This window comes from Poecilia reticulata, linkage group LG10 (assembly GCF_000633615.1).
Source record: "Poecilia reticulata strain Guanapo linkage group LG10, Guppy_female_1.0+MT, whole genome shotgun sequence".
Lineage (NCBI taxonomy): Eukaryota > Metazoa > Chordata > Actinopteri > Cyprinodontiformes > Poeciliidae > Poecilia > Poecilia reticulata.
Window position 1 is genome coordinate 16,437,219 of NC_024340.1, and position 18,825 is coordinate 16,456,043.

Sequence of the window (18,825 nt, forward strand, 5' to 3'; positions counted from 1 at the left end):
AAAACATGTAATATACAAGTAACCTTTTAGCAAGATATCAAATCTTGTTTTAAGTAAATTATTCACAAATGTTATTAAAAGTTCTAGTTCCTTTGGCAGATTGATGGAAAAATGTCTTGTTGTAAATCTGCCAGTAGAACAAATAACTGTTTTTTAGCACTGTCAATAAATTATTTACTCCTATATCTTTCTAAAAAGTTTCTTGTAAGTTAGTTTTTTCTTATTTCAAGTGTATTACAATATTTGCACTAGAAACTGGACTAAAAATACTTGGCAAGATTTTGTGTTTTTGCATTAATGTGAAAGGAAGATGGGATCAAATCCAAAACCTTTTGAACTTTTTGATAAAATTCTGTTTACTTTTTCCTACAAATTTCTCCTGAAACATCAACCACACTTTTGTAATCAGTGTAACCAAAATGCTCAACAATTTTCTGTATTTCAGATCTGTTCAATTCACTTCATTCATGAAGTTTCAAGGCACTTTATGATGCAAATGGATCAACGTAATGAACAGAAATGCATAGTCAGTTAGGTAGAAAAAATTAAAAGTTAATTTTAACTGTAATAAATGCATTACAGATCCAGTATATGAGCCATTTGCTAAAATTCTTAAGCTCTCTATGAAAAACAGAGCTAAAGACTGCAGGTAAGATACTGACTGTTCAGAACCTTCAGAATGAACCCCACTAAAAAAAATCTGAAGTAACCTTTCAACTTAAAAATTAACAAAAAAATGGATGGATGGATGGATGGATGGATGGATGGATGGATGGATGGATGGATGGATGGATGGATGGATGGATGGATGGATGGATGGATGGATGGATGGATGGATGGATGGATGGATGGATGGATGGATGGATGGATGGATGGATGATTTTGAAAAAGTAAATTTCAATTTGAATAATTTTCGTGTAACTTTTGTTTTCTTTACAAGATAAATTCAGACAGGAAACAAATTTTATTCCGACTTTCTTATATATAAAGTAAAGGTGACACTGTTTCAAAATTAAGCGAGGGTTATAGAATAAGATGAATAATTTAAATCCCTGGAGAAACGATTTACATCTTTGATATGATGATGCTGTAACAGTTTGGTACATTTCCTCAGTTTTAGGTTGATATTGCATTAACATCAGAAACAATCTGTCTCTGGAGGTTTTAACGTTTGAAACACAGATGATTCAGCCAGCTGCCGTTTCCGTCTCGTGAAGCGCACAGCGCTGCCTCTCTGATCCCTCCATGTTTAACGTCCATCTGCTCAGACATCGTCCGTCCAGGAAAACCCAAAGTCACACAATAAAAAACAACACAGGTATAGAAATAAGTGAATAACTATCTGGGACTTCTTCCATGTGCTCAGTGGCAAAACGATGCTTGTCTCCTGATCTTTGTTTACAGCGAGCAGCTCGTTGTTTGAAGAGGAGGTAAATATTTCTTTTTCGCAGCTGGGGTTTAATGCTTCACCTCGACATGTTGACTCCTGGGCTGCATGTTGCAAACAGATGAGGACTTTCACCAGACTGGAAGTATTATCTGAGTCAGCTCACTCTTGGCCCGGCAGCACGTCACAAACAGATCTGCACATAGCCAATGAGTGAAATGTTAAACTCACTTCCTGCAGTTGCTAAAACAGCCTGATGAAAACTAACATTTGACTCATTTCTGTGCAAAAGAAAACAGTTTTGGCTCATCTGTCAACAACTTTACATACAGCGACTTACACCTTGCAACTAAAAACTAAATTTAACGTAAGGAGGTTTTAGTTGACAGATCAACACACATTTCTGCATAAAGATTAGGGAAATGGCAAATTATACATGAGTTGAAAATCTGAAACGTGCGGCATGCATTTGTTTCAGAATCCACCTTTATAATTTTTTTCACACCTTTTTTCTAGGTTCAGTTGGAGACCAAAATTGCAACATTTGTTCAAGTGAGCTAAACAACTCAATACAATTCAGCTGTTCTCTGAAAGCTTCAGAGGTTTATTGGAGAACATTAGCAGTTTTTACCTGTCAGTGGGTGTCCAGCTTCCTGACCGACCAGCAGCACAGACTCTGTTCAACCAACTGAAGGAGCTGCTGATGATCTCTGCCACCGTTACTCAGTCTGCTCTGTGCGTTTCCATTACAAATGTAAGCTAAACTTTATATTGATATCCCACTAATTTAGAAAAAAAAACTGTTTTGTAATTGCAGCGTTTCTTTTGAATAAGAAAAGCAGAAACATGTTAATCGCATGACTTGTGTGATGTGAAGAACTGTTTTTCCATTGCAGTTTTGCCAAAACGCAAAAATCTTTTTAAATCTAAAAACGTGAGTTTTTTTTTTAAAACGCTGCTTTTCTACTATGCAAATGTATCGTCCTAACTCCAGTTAGGCAGAATCTTTTGGTTCGGGTCAGAACAGGACCGGGTCACCAGACCACCAAGGCCGACCTTCCCTGCACCGAGGACTTACATGTCAATTGGAAACTTTGGGTCATCAGACTGATGTTTTTGTTGATTGAGAACATGATAATAAAACTATGTCCAGTTTTCAGGTTTCTTAAATCCCTCTGGTCTCTGCGGATTAGCTCAGCCTGCTTAGCATTTATATATTCTATCTGCAGGTATATTTTTAGTCCTTTTTGTCAGCAGGACAAATGGAAACCAACACTGAAACTGCAGCAGGAGCTGCAGTAAGAAGGTTAATGCCACTGCCTCTAAAGATCGACTCTGTGAGTCTACTTCTGTTAAATTAACCATTTTCTGTTGTCTGGTTTAAATTTACTCCAAATTATAAAATCACAAATAAGTCAACCCTGAAACTTTTATCAGCTGCTGTTTCTCTGATCCAGTTGCTGCAAACTGAAAAAAACAAACTATTAACTTTTTGAACATAGAAGCAACATTGTTTTCCATTGTATTTAATTTAATATAAATAAATGAGCTTCTTGAGGAACTCTAGCAAGAGTTTTCACTGTAGAAATGACCAAACAGCTCAAGGCAAATAACTTAGAAAAATGATTTGGAGAAATCAAATACAATTACTGGCAACACTGATTTAAATAACTTAATGTTTTGTTGCAGTAAAGCAGTTACATTTAAAAACAGCCAACAATTAAATTATGTACATTTATATAGAGCGAGGGAACACCATGTTAAAAAATATATTCATAAGAATGACTGTATAAACTTGCATTTTTACTCCATCTTACTTTTTAAAGTTGATTAGGAAATGTTGATTAGTGATCCATGACTTCCTGTTTCATGGATTACTATGAAACGATAATCCAGGAAACAGGACTGAGCATAAATATGAAGCAACACTGCAAAAAGAAAAAGTCTTACCAAGTAGTTTTCTAGTGCAAATATCTCAGTTCACTTGAATCAAGACAAAACTAACTTATATGTAACTTTTCAGCAATAAATAGAAGCTTGTCTTAAGTAAATTATTTCTAAATATTGATGAAAAAGCTTCTTTTTTTATTGGCAGATTATTTCACTTACAGCACAATATTTTTCTCAGGTTTTCAGTGAAATAATTTGGCACTTTTTCATAAATATTAAGGAATTCAGACTCATAATCTATTAGTTTTCGCCTTTTAAAACGCGATTCCCTTGTTTCCTTTCTGCTGGTCGCAGTAGAAACCGACCTGCTGGGACTCGGTCAGAAACTGGAGTCAGTCCAGATCCAAACGATTCACTCAGGGAAACCAAAAACGATCTTCACCGTCAAGCGGAGTCATCATCAGGAATTTTCCACTTTACTGAACAGAGCTCAGCTTGTTGGCAGCAGAAAAAATCCAGCATTGTTTCTTCTAAGGTGCATTTCCTTCATCCAGTTTCTATTTTAAATGATCCATTTAAAATAGAAATGGCCCTGAAATGGCCAAAGCTGTGGCCCTGCTGGCCACAGCTGCTGGCCACAGCTTTGTTGTTTAAGGTCAAGGTTCTTTTTGTCAACAATGCGGCTCGTTTCCAGTCTATCAGGAGTCTTAAATGTTTAAGTAGATAAAAAAAAACAACAAAGCATTAAAAGCAGCGTTTTATTCTGCAACTCAAGACAAAGAATCTCCCGGCTTTTGAGTTTCATTCCCATGTGAAGCAACAATTCAGCATTTTGATTTATTGTCAGAGCTTCATTATGTCGACCAGTGTTACTTTGAAAACAGATTTTAAATGTTTCAATGCTACAAACCAAACCAAAAAACTGGAATACATCATATTCCAAAAATCTAACTTTTCAGGAAGTGAAAGAAACATTTCAACGTAAATTTAAATTATACTATTTTAAATGTAAGACTATCAATAAAACCACACGCAGATTTTTACGATGCTCAATAACCATTATTTTCTAGGGAAAAAGAAAAATGGAAATTAGATTTTTCATCCAACGATAATCAGATATATTAATAAGATAAAACTAATGTTGGTAACGTTAAACTAATGTTTAATGTTGACATTTTTAGTGTAAATTTTAAAGCAATTTTGCATTGAAATGTCATTATTTACGACTCCTCCATGTTTATTTCAGTGTCATGTCATTCAAATAAAGTCCTAATGTTTCTCCTCACGTTAGATAGATTTCTATGGTAACAAGCATAAACTGGAAAGTAAAGAAAACTGAAATAAGCTGTGCAGAAATATAAGACAGGAAGTTTCATCCATTCATCTTCTTGTCATATTGAGTTTTGACTGGACCAAGACGCAGACATGAACAATAACCTCCTGGCAGAGAGAAACAATAAACGGTAAGAAAACGGAGGAACCAGCAGGGAGAGAGAAGCTGAAGCACTGACTGAACTGTTTCATTATCAAAAGAAGAAAAAGTTTTAAAAACGATTTGTAATGGTCTTTTTTTCTTTTTGGACCAAAAACACAGCAGACTTGAACATAAATAAGTTGGAACTGAGCAATAAATCAATTAGTCGCATGATAAATAAAACAATATCAATAATTTCCATTTTTACGATGTATTGTTTTTCTCTTTTGAACAGAAACTGGAAAACAAAAGTATTCAGTCCAGTTCTTTGGTCTCAAACAAGCCATTTTAAAGGACATGTTTGTTTAGGAAGACTTTATACTTCATTTATTTGTTTGGATATTTAAAATGTCTTCCGGCTCCAGTGTTAAGTGTTTATGGATCTTTGAGAACATGTTCTTGCATTATTACTTGAAAATTATTTCAAAACAACAATATTATTGCTTATCACAATAACTTCTGGGACAATTTGTTGTCAAACTGAACCTATCGTGTCAGATCTGGCTGAAACGACCAAATACTGAGCAGCTACTTAGATAAATATTGAGCAATGAGACACAGAAAGCATGAATTAAAGTTTTAACCTCCAGTTTCTGCTGAAGGTTAAAACATAAACGCCACATTTACACTTGTTTTTCCTGGTTTCACACTCATGCAGATCCATGTTCACACAGAAGGTCTTGATGCTCAGCCACTTTTTTATTTTTGGTCGTTCGGATCACTAATTACAAACAACGGATCTGTGTGAGCGACGCACAACCACAAACTGATCAACGTGTGCAGAAGAAGAACGTCACACAGCGGCAGTTTGTTTACAGAAGTGATAAAGGACGGAGCCGTTTATGGATCAGTTTTTATCTGATCCATTAAATCAAAACAAGAAGAAAGAAGCCAATAAAAAATTAAAACAAGGTTTATGAATGTCGGCCCTGTTTGCTTCAGCCATCGTCTACGTCCAGATGTCCATCGTCTGTCTTCATCTGGTGCAGAATTATGACGCATGTCTCACGTTTATGACGTAAAGTTGTATAAAATGCGACTCGGCCGTTCAGACCGCAGAGGCTTTGAAAACAATCAGATACGTTCTGGTTTTATTTCCACATATGTAATATTTACTGGTTTTCTATGACTTTGTTTTTATGCGTTTCTATGATAAAAGTACTCTGAACTGCCTTGTTGATAAAATGTGTGAAACAGATCAGCTTTACTGATTGACTGATTGATTGATTGATTGATTGATTGATTGATTGATTGATTGATTGATTGATTGATTGATTGATTGACTGATTGATTGATTGATTGATTGATTGATTGATTGATTGATTGATTGATTGATTGATTGATTGATTGATTGAAATGGAAGTGGCTTGTCTGATATGTTTAGAGTGAAAAGATTCAAATCAAGCCGTTCAGAAAAAGACCTCACATCGTTCAAATATCTGCCAATTATCTCTTAGGAAATAACTGGTAATATATGAGCATGTGCTTCTTTTCTTTTAAAATAAACCTTATATTAAGTAAGCACTGCATTAAAGGACACATGTGATTTATTCTGTTAGTTTTAGAGGATGACTCAGTAATTTATGCCCGGTTTTGTCCTCCATCAGCTGCATGTTGGTCAGAAATCCTCGGCTGTGACAGAAATATCGGCTGAGCTGCACTTGAGTAATAAAGGGCTTTAAACAGCAATGCCCCTTCCCACTTTAGGGATTATGTGCTTATCTCAGAGCCCAAAGTGAGAGCACAGACAAACTGCTAATTGCCTGAACTGAATTAAGTGCAGAGTCAGCAGTATTACGGCGGGCCGCTGCTCCTCTGACGCTGGAAACCGTCTGCAGGTTTCGTGAGAAGGTAAGAAGATGAAAGGGAGCCTTTCAAACATCTAAATTGCTCTGCCTCCCTGGATCTGTCAAAGCTCTGGAAAATGAGATCCGGTCTCGGTTTTGCTGGGGCCGCCGATCCCAGCGGAGCAGGTTCCAGTCCCAGGAGTGGGAATATGAACTTCAGCCTTCTGGTAGTTGATTCTCCAGTAAAATACGGACGGTGTCACAGCCAGGCTGAGTCACTGCTGGATGCGATCATTTCCTGATTAAGAGCCTCCAACGTTCGGAGCGCTCTCACACCTGATAAAGCTCGCCGCGGGTCTGGACACGCAGGCACTTAAGCGACACCGAGATAAATGTGAAAGTGATGAAACCCAGAAGCTCTGTGGCCCCGCAGGCCTGGAGCCGCTGCCCTCTCTGGAGAGCAGAGAACATAATATTCACAGCCTTTGGCCTTGGAAACATGTCAACCACAGCGCTGCTCTTTCTCCAAAAGAGTCTTCTCCATCTGCCGCTCACAGCTTCAGGTTTTTAAAGGAGATCTGGCATGAAAAATTCACATTTTTATACTTTCATTTTCTCCTAAAAAGTGCTTAAAATGAGAGCCACCCAACTGTTTATCGGCGATGAGTTAATATTTTTTGGTGTTCGGAAAATGGGTCGTTTCAAAAACCTTCAGATTGTTGACCCACACTGGACGGGAACTGGGCCGTTACCTAGCAACCCCAGCAGAGCTTTATTTATGTGCTTTATTGAAGTATAATTAACCTGTGCAGTAATTTGGCCACATAATACTTTAGCTTTATTCAAATTAATAATAACAGACAGATATTAAAGTGAAACTTGCCGATGATCACAACATTTTTTACTCTCATCGCTCATCTTTTCACTCACGTTGGCAACTCTGTTTTGTTGACCGCAGTACAGGACCGCACAAGGTGTTGCTTTGAATAAAGTAGCTTCTCTGGAAGAGAGGCTCTCATGTCAAAACAGGTAATGTGATTAATCTGCATTAGGTAATATAGACGTTTTATATTAAAGTAACAAGAGGAGCTCAAAACAGTCATAACTGACCAGACTAAAGTCTCATTACCTAAGAATGATTTTATTAAAAATCTAACCAACATGTTTTGTTTAGGCCACAGATCTATCCTCCTCTGTTCAAGGAAGCTTTATGGATCACCTTTAATAAGATTTTTGGAACTATATTGAAACCATGTGCAGGAAAACTCAGCTGAGTTGAAGCAAGTCGGGACATTAGGCAGGAAGAGCGATGACTCGGCTCATCCTCACCGACTTATCATTTTCTGAATGTTCCTCCACCAAGTGACTCAGCGCTTTCTACGTCTCCCTCCAGATACTGAGGCTTCCTGAAACGACAGATCCTGGCGCATTCACTGCGGCGTCACCTCTACCACCGCACATCAACGTCAGGACGCCGCGGAGCGCAGCTTGTTATGAAACACTCACGATGATGCAACACTCCAAGAGTGTAAACAAAACATTTGGCTGTGGAGTAGTGAGTCCTTCAGAAGATGATTTAGAGATTTCTGCAGGAAGCAGTGGGTGACTTTCAGGATTTCTAAGGCGTAAAAAGAATTCACTCAACTTTTCAGGACTAAATCGACGGAGATTAACGGACATATTTATTTCATAATTTAACCAGCTTTTACTTTTAAACTGTTTGGGCTTGTAGCTCAGGATTGTTATGTCTAAAATCATAAAACATGAATAAAAGAAGAGAGAGAAGCACTCAGAAAAGTGATGATGTTATAGATGGAGCACGAAACAAGATCATGAGATCATAAACACAAATTATCCGCAGATAGAGACCAAAAAATTATACTTGAGTGACCAAAATATAAAGTTAAGGGGAAATTTTGGTGTTTTAAGAATGAAAATGACAATAATTCATATAACAAGAAATAAATCAGTTTTTTTCAATGAAAAGCTTTTAAAACTTTAACAAAAACTGCTGCTGTGTGTCTGTTTATGGTGATTTTTTAAATAAAATTACTCAAGTAAAAGCAAAATGTAGAGTTTTTACGATATTTGGGCTAATGTATGATGATGCTAAATGTGACTTTTTATTAATCGCTGCATGACTCTAACTTGACATCAAGTCACTTAAACTCAATGTTTTTGGCCAATTTTGAGAAAATCAGAAAAAAAAGAGATTTGCTGATTTTGTGTGAATTTTGCAGATTTGTGAAAAACTGAAGGGACTTATTGTTGTAATTTGGAGCCTAGTGGCCACATAAGAGGCTACGGCGGGCCAGATTTGGCTCCTGGACCTCGAGTTTGACACGTGTGGATTATAAGCTGTTTTGGCTCTGAAAAATGATATTTGGACCTAATGGAGATGGTCGACCCAGACGCACTGACGCAGTCCAGCGGCGCGGCTCTGAACTGCGAACCCTGACATTAATCCTGTGGGTAATGTGGTTCTTCCTGTAGCTAATGAAATCTGAAGCTTTTAAATGGCTGAACCTAATGACACTGGCTGACAGTTTTTGAATTAAGCAGCCGTGACTGCCGGGCCTGGCCCAAATAGCACACAGATGGCCCACACAAAGTTCAGCCCGTCTCCCTGTCATTGGCTGCCCTTGGGCTGCTGCTTGTGTTTCCAGACCAGCTTGACCATTAAAGCAGCGAAAGGTTCAGACAGCAGGACAGCAGCTCAGGTTTGGGCACAAGGATCGACGTACGATTCATCACAATCAGCAATAAATCAATTAATCACACGATAAATTAAAACTCAATCATTTCCATTTTTTCTCTTTCTACCAAAACTGGATGATGAAAGTCTTCAGTCTGGTGCTTCGGTCTCAACTGGCTCAAAATAAGGACTTCATCATTATTTTCATTTGTTGTTTTGTTTGTTTTAGATTTTTTTAAATGTCTTCCAGTTCCAGTCTTAAATGTTCATTAAAAAGTTTATTGATATTTGAGAATGTGCCATTATTTCCATTATATTACCTGACAATGGTCTCAAAATAACAATATTATTGCAGTGACTTCTGGGACAATTTATCGTCCAGTATAATTTGTTATCATGACAGGCCGATTTCTGAGCATACTGGAAAGTGTAATAACATGTTTATGCTGTAAAACACCATCAACAAACATGAGTGTAACCCAGTGTTAAAAACACAAGTAAAATGAATAGATGTTGATTTAATATCTCATTCCACAACGAGATTAAAAAGTATTTAAGTAAAAAAAAAAAAAAAAGAATGTTAGTAAATATGTTCATAAATATTGATAAAAAAAAGTGCTAAAAATCTTTTAAACTTGTGAAATATCCGTTTAATGATTGCTTTTAGTGACATTTTAAACAACCAATAACTGGCACCGTCTGATTTCACATCAGCCAATCAGGTTGATTGTCCCGCCCCTTTAACTGCAGCGCTGAGATTTAGCTCAGATTGCGTCCAACTCCCGTGAGAGCTGAGAGCTGACCGTTGTTCCGTGAATCCCCTGTAAGATTTTGTTAAACTCTTTGAAGAAACACAATGTTAAATTAGTATCTCAGAATTCATAATTCAAAATAGTGAATCGGTTTTTTAAAAAAATTAGATCTCCAAAAGCTTCTAACAGCTGACGTCCGGAAAAATCCCTGGTAGTTGTATAGCATTGAAGCATCGGTGAGTAATCGCACGCGCTCAGCCGTTGGCCCAATAAATTCGCAAAAAATTGGCTAAAATACCTAATAACTGTTCAAATTTAATAAAAAATAAAATTGTATTATAAATTTTATATCATTATTATTGTGTATGTTGTATTTTTTCCATGAAAAATTTACTTCTTTTTCTATTAGTACATGTTTTAATATTTCAACGTTGTTAATGCGATGGTGCTGTAATGTGTTCTTATTACTTAGGAACTTTCTGTTCTCTGTAGGTCAGAGCTAATGCGGGTTTCTAATCCACATTTTGAATGTGAGATTTAGTGTTATAAATGTAATTTGGCACTTTTAGATTGAAATTTGAATTGTTGAATTGCTTTGTTGATATTAGCATCCTGAGTTTTAAGATGCTTTACTTTGACCTTCTTCCAGGTCAGGTTTTTTTTTCTTATGGTGCACTTTTGAAACATTGTGCCAGAGACATCAAGATCAACCTTACAAGAACTTGGATGGCGAGCCCTAGCCCAGAGGACCAAGTGAACTGGTAGACAGTGACCCGACTGGTCACCAGCTGTGGAACATAAAAAAATATTTCACAGACATATTGGAAAGACTAATTTTCTACCAACTGAATGAAAAACAAACATGTTTTAACCAGAAACTCACCTGCAGTTTTTGTTAAAGTTTTTTAAGTTTTTTATTGAAAGAAACTGATTTAGAAACAAAAATTATTGTCATCATTTTGGTTTTTAAAATACCAAAATCTCCACTTAACTTTATATTTTGGCTAAATGATTTGATCAGTTACTCACTATTCGAGTAGCCTTTTAACCAAATACTTCCTTATTTGACTAATTTCTACCTTTTACTTTAACTTGAGTAAAAATATGTTGAAGTATTGTTACTCCTACTTGAGTATAATTTTGGATACTCTGCCCACCCCTTTTTTTGGGGCAAACAAGATTGTGCCGAATGTGTTACTAATTGAACAGGATAGAAAAAAAAGAGTAAAAGCAGCTTTAAAACTGGTTTTCAATTAGGAACACTTTGAAAATGTATAAAAAGTCTGTGGAAGAAACTGAGCTCTCCGTTTCATGAATGATTTCTGCCGTAGTTAATGGTGCTGCTATTTAAAACAGACATTAAATCCAGACTCGCCTGATGATAGCTGAGGCTGTCAAAGCCGGACCCAAACATGAAATCTGAAACCACATAATTGCTGATTTGGTTGCTCCAAATATGTGATGCATGCAATCCTCCCAAACCAAATAAATCAATTAATTTACAAACTGCCAACCGCAGGGGAAGCAGTCTTTCTGAAGCCGTGCCAGGCAGAATAAACAACTGCAGAAACATCTCAGACCAAGTTTTCTTTCCAGAGCAGCAAACAAGCCGTTCCAGCGGCCCACAGAGCCGCACTGTGACTGGGTCTCAGGAGACGGAGCATGAAAATGGCTTTACACAGCCTGAAAATGCTCCACAACACCAGAAACCCCCGGCTTTTTCTCACATCCAAACAAAAAGTTCTCAGAAATCAATTTGAACCATCAATAGTGTAATTTAGCTCTTGAAGCTTCATCCCTTCTATTGGTAAAATCGTGTAAAACTGACATTGTTTTAGATTTACTTCACATTGTGACGTTATTCCCTCATCAAACACAAAGCTGGAGTGCTGCCTTGATTCTTTCAGGTATGTTTGAGGAATCCTTTAGTCTCCATGGCAACCACTGTGAAAAACGCCTGGTTGGACGTAGCTCCACCTTCGAGGCAGTTTCTAATCTTCACAGAGCAGCCGCCACTCAGCTCCTTCAGACTAGCCTGCAGCAATTAGCAAACACCTGGTGACACTGCAACAACCTGGTAAAGAAGACTGGTTCTGCTCTGGTTCTGTTCTGGTTTTGTTTCTATTCTGGTTTTGTTCTGGTTCTGTTCTGAACAACAGTGGAACCTCTGGAGATGACAATGAAAGAATAATTCTTTGTAAAATCAAGAAAATTACCAACAACCTGACCAGACGTTAAACTCCTCCAGGTCCTGGTTATTGTATTAATGTTACTGAATGAATAATCTCCATCTCACATTAAGATTTACTGTCATATTCACTAAATTAGAATATGTTTTCCAACGAGACTCATTTCCTATTTTAAAAGCACAAAAGCTGCTGATGTGCAGAAAGTTGCTCTTGTTCATTTGACAAAGATTTTTATTGTTAAGCAAGTTTTACATTTAGTTTGAATCAAACTCAACATGGTGCATATTTTGGATTAGGCGGGAACATGAAGCCGTCGATGCTTCCCCAGCGGAGGCCGAGTCTCCTCACCGCCTCAGAAAGACGCAGGGCTGAAAAAAGGCGACCAGGTACCGAACCAGATACGTAGCTGCTCTGAATGTGAAGAAAATGAGGCAGAAAACGCAGCTGAAACCAGAGAAAATAGGAACATTTCTTAGAAATAGTTTTGCTTTCTTCACTAGCTGTGTTTCCATCAACCAACCGAGCAAATGGAAATTACAAAAATAAATTTGATGAATGGAAACAAGCCAATTTCAAAAAACTTTTTTCACAACACACGAGTCACGTGATCAACAGCTGGATGCTACTACTGCCATAAACGACAAAGACAACAGGAAGTGGCAGGAGGATGATGGATGGTATTTGGATCCACCAAAACTCTCAGAATCACACATTTCATAAAAAGTTGTGTCTCATTTGAAGGTGATGAATCCATAACTTACGTAAAATCACAGACTACAATTTCCACAAAAAGCAGCAAATATCGCCGCTCCACAGTGACGTGCGGTGAGGTTCAATGCTGGTGAGGCACTGACTTATGATTTAAGACACCATGCATGTTATTAGACCTACGGAAATTTCGCGCATGCATATGTAACCCAGGTTAACATAATCTTCACTAAATGTAAGCCTTTTCATACAAATAGCTATAAAATAGATAAGTAGGACATAAATAGATAAATAGGAGAATAAATAGAGAATAAAAAGGTCTTAAAACAGTTAAAAATATAAAGTAATAATTACAGGCACCATAAGTGTTGTATTTCATGTTGTTATTTTATTTGGTTAAAAACCTGCATAAAACAGCTTTATTTTGTCAGCAGCTGAAAAGGTCAAGTGTGAGATAAATAATCTCTTATTCTGAAGGGTCACATTGATGTGTAGCCCATGTGACTAGCTCCAGCCAACCGGATTGCTATGTTCTCGCGCCAGAAGAAGAAGAAGCAGAGAGAGCAAAGACGAAGCAAAGAACAAAGAAGCTAAGAGAGTTGTGCTGTGAACGAGAAATAGATAAGAGAAATCGACAAATAGATAAGAGAAATCGACAAATAGATAAGACAAATCGACAAATAGATAAGACAAATCGACGAATAAAAACATTTTTTCCATTTTTGGAGAAGGAGCGTTCTGCACTTTTCAACCTGACTGCGTTCGGGATTGTGTTATATGTTACAGAACTGGACGTGGTGAGTTAAAAAGTGTATTTTATTTTCTGAGAAGAACGTATTTGTAAAGTATTTTTATTTCGTTGAAACGGAAAGCTAAAGTAGCGCATTTATGTTTTATGTTCAAAAACTGTGGAAGTAACGGTTGAGCTGTGGTGGGTGAAGCATGTTCCCCCCACCCACACACGATGTTCAACCGCCGAATCGGCGAGTATATAACTTCATTCAGTACCAAGCGGAGTTAAATGAACTTTTGTTATGCTTTGTTGGTTATTAAAACAGGCCTTTTTGAGGTTCTGCTGGAAATTGGACTGGGAAATTCCGAGTCGATTGCTGAGTTGGATTCAGCTAGTGAGAAACAAGATGGCGAGCCGTAAGCCAGGAGCCCTGTAACCGTCTAGCAGGAGCTGCGCCCTCTGCTGGATACTGAAATTCATCCAAACTCGTATGACCTGCCCATGTTTCATGCTGAAATAGCAGTAGATTCAGAGAAACGGGTTTGCCCTTCAGGATCATCAGAGAGAAAAGACATCGAATTGAAGCACAAGTTATTCGGTCTTTTGCTGAATTGTGTCTGTTGTGTTTTGTTGGTTTTTTCTTTGAACCACATTCAGTGTCTGTTGCAGTGTGTAGAATGTGAAATTGTTGGGTTAAAATAGAATTAAGAAACGGTTAAAACAGGAAATTAAAAAACTAACTTTTTAAAAGAACACTAAACTAAAATATATTTTAAAAGATTAAAACAAACTGTAAATTAAATAGATTAACAGTATAAATTGAACTTAAATAGAACTATAACCTAGGTTTAAATAAATAGTATCATTTAATACCTAATAATAGGTTTAAATTTCAAAGAAGGGATTAAATAAATCATTCTAAAGAAATAGGGGAACTATTTTCTAATAAATTTGTGTCATTGTATGTCAACTGTTTGTATAATTGTTGTTTATTTTCTTATCCAACTAAAATAATAAGCCGGCAGTTTAAACTTGTTTTCTGGTCTGTGGTCATTTATACACTTACACTTCTCCCTACTCCCTAGCTGAACCTAGCACTGGTCCTGTTCTGAGTCTAACACTGTAATCACATCTTAAATGTTACACATATGACGTTGGGGGCAAAAAGACTAATCTTTTACATGTCATCCATAGCCGCGTTAACTCAGTGAAACTTAAAAATATAGGTATTAATTTCGTGCTATGATCCACAGCAAAGTGATCTGTATTCGCCAAGCTGCGCTTGTTGCCATAGCAACTGACAACAATGCCACTTCATGTTTTAGGATTTAACACCAAAAAACATTCAAGAATTTTGCACACAGAACAGAACATTTAGTTTGTAGTTGAAGTATGTTTTAAGCTTAATGTTTTATTAATAAATAATTGCTGAGGTAGATTAGCTACCGCTTCTACTTTACTGAATTATTTAAACATAAACTGTAGCCCACAAAACGCACATTTCATTAAAAAACTAAACAAAAACAAAATATTGCCGTCTTACCTTTATGTATCAATGAAATCCATGCACCGCTAATTCTGCACAAAAATATCCGTTCATCCAAAGCCAAGTCTATCCTCGGCATGTCTTTTCTACTCTGTTTGAGAATCATCAAACTGTCTCCAAGAAACTTTCAGCTCCGTGTTGGTCTTCCTTTAGTTATCATCTCCTGCTTCAATTGAAAATCCACTTTAGAAAACTGTTTAAGTGTAGAAATGTAGTCTTTCATGTTGACGTCGGAAGAGAGAAGAAAACAAATATATCGCTGTACTTTACTTATATACTGTATGGCTAGCTCCACGGCTAGCTCACTGTGTCTGACTCTGCAGTTGTGCAGTCACAATATCTGGGAACATGAGCGCCCCCTGCCATGAGGCAAGAGAACTGCCTGCCTCACCTCGAGTCTGTTCTCTGCMGTTTCTGATCGCTCCTCCGCACACAAAACACGATACGCACACAGTTAGTGACAAAAAACATTGTACATTATATACATAAGCAAAACTATGGAAAATCAGTCCATATATTAAATGTTTCTTAGCCATTTTATTGCCGGTGTACAGACAGGACGAATATGCTGTCATATAATGGCAGACAGTGCAGTTAGCGAGAGGTTGCGCAATCGCAGGCTCGGCTCGCTGCTGCCTCACCGGCTTCGCTTCTGAGGATTTGAATGGGAAAATGCAAAAATCCAGCGATTTTGAAGAAAAACTAATCWGAATTGGTTAAGCTAAGTAAAAAATAGATACTTTATAGTACAAAACCACAGGGTGAAAATAGCAATATAAACGATTTTATATATTATTTTTCCATGATCTTACCTGCCTCCCCTGACTGCACGTCACTGATATATATATGTATATACACGTCCGCTGCAGTGATAGACATTATTTTATGGCGGTTTTGTGTCTTTAAAAAGTGATCCATAGAGCAATCGTTCATGCATAGTTGGTTAGAGTACCCCAAAACTGTACTCCAATAAGAGTAGTATACTTTAAATACCTTTAATTAAGCAAGTGTAAAAAGTATTTGGTAAACCACTGAGTAACTAATCATAACACCTGATTTAATACTCAAAATATGTCCTCAGACAACTCAAAGTATAAAAGTTATGTGAACATTCTGATATTTTACAGAGTATTACCAAAATATTTATATAAATAGTTGGGTTTGGAGGCTGGTTCTAGACCAGATTTACCTCAGGGGCCAGGAKAGTCAGTGYTTTTTCATGGCAACACTTGAAAAAGAATAAAACTAAAAACAAAGCACAGCAATATTTCATCATTTGATATAAATGAGTCAAAGAGTCACTTGTGACTCCAGACTCCAACTTTTACAAAGTAAACTTGCCAGYTCCTTAAAATCTTACATTTAAATGTTAAACAGTTTAAATAGTTTAATTTATGTATGATAAAACCATTAAATCAAATTCAGCAGCATTGATAATCTTAATAAGCAAATGCCACATTTAAATATCTGTGGTCAGTGTTAAAATATCAGCACTTATGGGGCCTTCTGGAGCCACTGACTTATTTTGGATTAAACAGAAGTGCAAATAATTTATATCCATTTTAATTGTATTTTTTGATTAGTTTTTTTTAAGTCAGGTGTGGATTTAAATAGCGTTTCACTGATGCTGTTTTCCCGTAACATATAATTTACCCAGTAATATTCTTATTTTTCCTGTCTACTTAGCATCTTTAATACAAAAATACGGTGGACCACCTCAGCACCCCAACCACCATAGAAATGAAAAAACGAATAATCAAACTTACAAAAATGAAAAAAAAAAAATCCAGGGAACAAATAAAATGCAAAACAAAGACAAACTGGAGACACAGAAAGATCACAAGGAAACCAGGGAGAAGTGAGAAAAGTGACGAGACGAACCGGCAACTAACGACTAACAATGAGGTGCTTAAATACTGCAGAGGTTGTGAGCTTGACAAAAGACCTGGTATGATCCATCGATCCATTTTCTTACACCATTGTCCCTAGTGGGGTCAGGAGAGGTGCTGGTGCCCATCTCTAGCAGGAGGTGGGGTACACCCTGGACAGGTCACCAGGGTGTGGTGACCTGTCCAGGTCACCAGGATGTGTGCATCCATCCTTAGGTATGGATGCACACATCCATACCTAAGGATGGGTTTACAGAAATCAATGAACTCAACAGTCATTCTTTTGGACTTTGGGAGGAAGCCGGAGTACCCGGAGAGAACCCACGCATGYWYWGGGAGAACATGTAAACTCCATGCAGAAAGACCAGGGGCTGGGAATTGAAGCCAGGACCTTCTTGCTGGAAGGCAACAGTGCTACCAAGTGCACCACTGTGCAGGACCTGGGCTGATGAGCAGGTGTGAGTGGAGGGARTGGAAGCAGACTGTGAACGGATAGAGAAAGTAGCAAAGGAAAGGGGGGAAGATTACACAAGGGGAAACAACCAAAATACAAACACAAAGGAGTAAGGAGACTAAAGGAACCTAATTAAACTAGAACAAAGGAAAGCCGGGAGACCAACGGAACTTGCCATGAAGCCCTTAAGGTCAGCTGGGAGACCTATCGGACTTGACACAAAGCCCTCAAGGTCAGCCCGGAGACCAACAGGACTCGACACGAAGCCCTCAAGGTCAGCCCGGAGACCAATGGGACTCGACACGAAGCCCTCAAGGTCAGCCCCCAAGTGTGAAGCTCCCCTGACATCGCAGTCCTGCTGTCCTCAAGCTTTTTTGCGAACCACAATCAAGCATGAAGTGTACTTCCATGCATGGTAAATAAAGAACCATGGTACTTCTTTATTTAGAAGTACCATGGTTCAATCCAGTACCTGAGATTGTCTGTTTTGTACATTTTTACAAGTGTATCGGTTAAGCCTCTGACCACACGTCTGAATACCGGTGGCCTCTCCTGTGGTTGGTCTGAAACCGACTGGCTGTCTTCATGGGTTTTTTCTTCAGATGGCTGCTGGTTCTTCTGCTCCTGTCTGTTCCGGCGCCTATGATTCAGCTCTTCCACTTGAAGCTGCAGGTCAGTCTTTATATGCTCCAAGAAATTTTTTCCTGCTCGAATTGGAAAAAGCTTCGACCAGGAAGGTCATCCTGCTGTTCTGCAGGACGTACCTCAGGGAGTTGTTTTCCTCCTCCAGTTTGGTGTGCAACTGCTCCAAGAGGGTGTTGTTTCCCTCCAGGGTGGTGATGTTCCCCTCCAGGGTGGTGATGTTCCCCTCCAGGGTGGTGATGTTCCCCTCCAGGGTGGTAATGTTCCGCTCAAGGGCGATACTTCTCTCCTCCGAGGCGGTGCTTCTCTGCTCCAGAGCGGCATTATCCTGCTCCAGAGCGGCATTTGTCATCTCCAAGGCGGTCTTTATTTGCTCCAAGATGGTGCTTTTCTGTTCCAGGCCAGTCTTCTCCTGCTCCAGGGCAGCGTTTGTCAGCTCCAAGGCAGTGCTTCTCTGTTCCAGGGCGGTCTTCTTCTGCTCCAGAGCAGTGATTTCCAGCTCCAGGGTGGTGTTTTTCTCTTTTACGGTAATCCATTTCTGCTCCAGGTTTTCGTACTCCATCTTCAGGGTAGCATTTCTCACCTCCAAGTCGATAATCTCCATCTCTAGGTCGGTGGTATTCCTCTTCAAGTCACCATTCTCCTTCCCCAGGTTGGTGCATTTCTGCAGCAGGGTAGC

General features: G+C 38.2%; 1 protein-coding gene and 1 long non-coding RNA gene across 2 annotated transcripts; one reads left to right on the forward strand and one right to left on the reverse strand.

The window, feature by feature from the left end:
• The first annotated feature begins 12,421 nt into the window (after positions 1–12,421).
• Positions 12,422–14,650, forward strand: LOC108166641 (uncharacterized). The gene is made up of 2 exons (XR_001776980.1): positions 12,422–13,679; positions 13,941–14,650. It is a non-coding gene; the product is annotated as an uncharacterized LOC108166641 (long non-coding RNA).
• A 2,668-nt stretch (positions 14,651–17,318) lies between these two features.
• Positions 17,319–18,819, reverse strand: LOC103471565 (myosin heavy chain, striated muscle-like). Its single transcript, XM_008420647.2, has 2 exons — positions 18,269–18,819; positions 17,319–17,532 (listed from the first exon to the last, which is right to left on the reverse strand). The coding sequence occupies exons 1-2, from the start codon at positions 18,748–18,750 to the stop codon at positions 17,319–17,321; spliced, it is 696 nt and encodes a 231-aa protein (XP_008418869.1). The 5' UTR covers positions 18,751–18,819.
• Between the last annotated feature and the right edge of the window lie 6 nt (positions 18,820–18,825).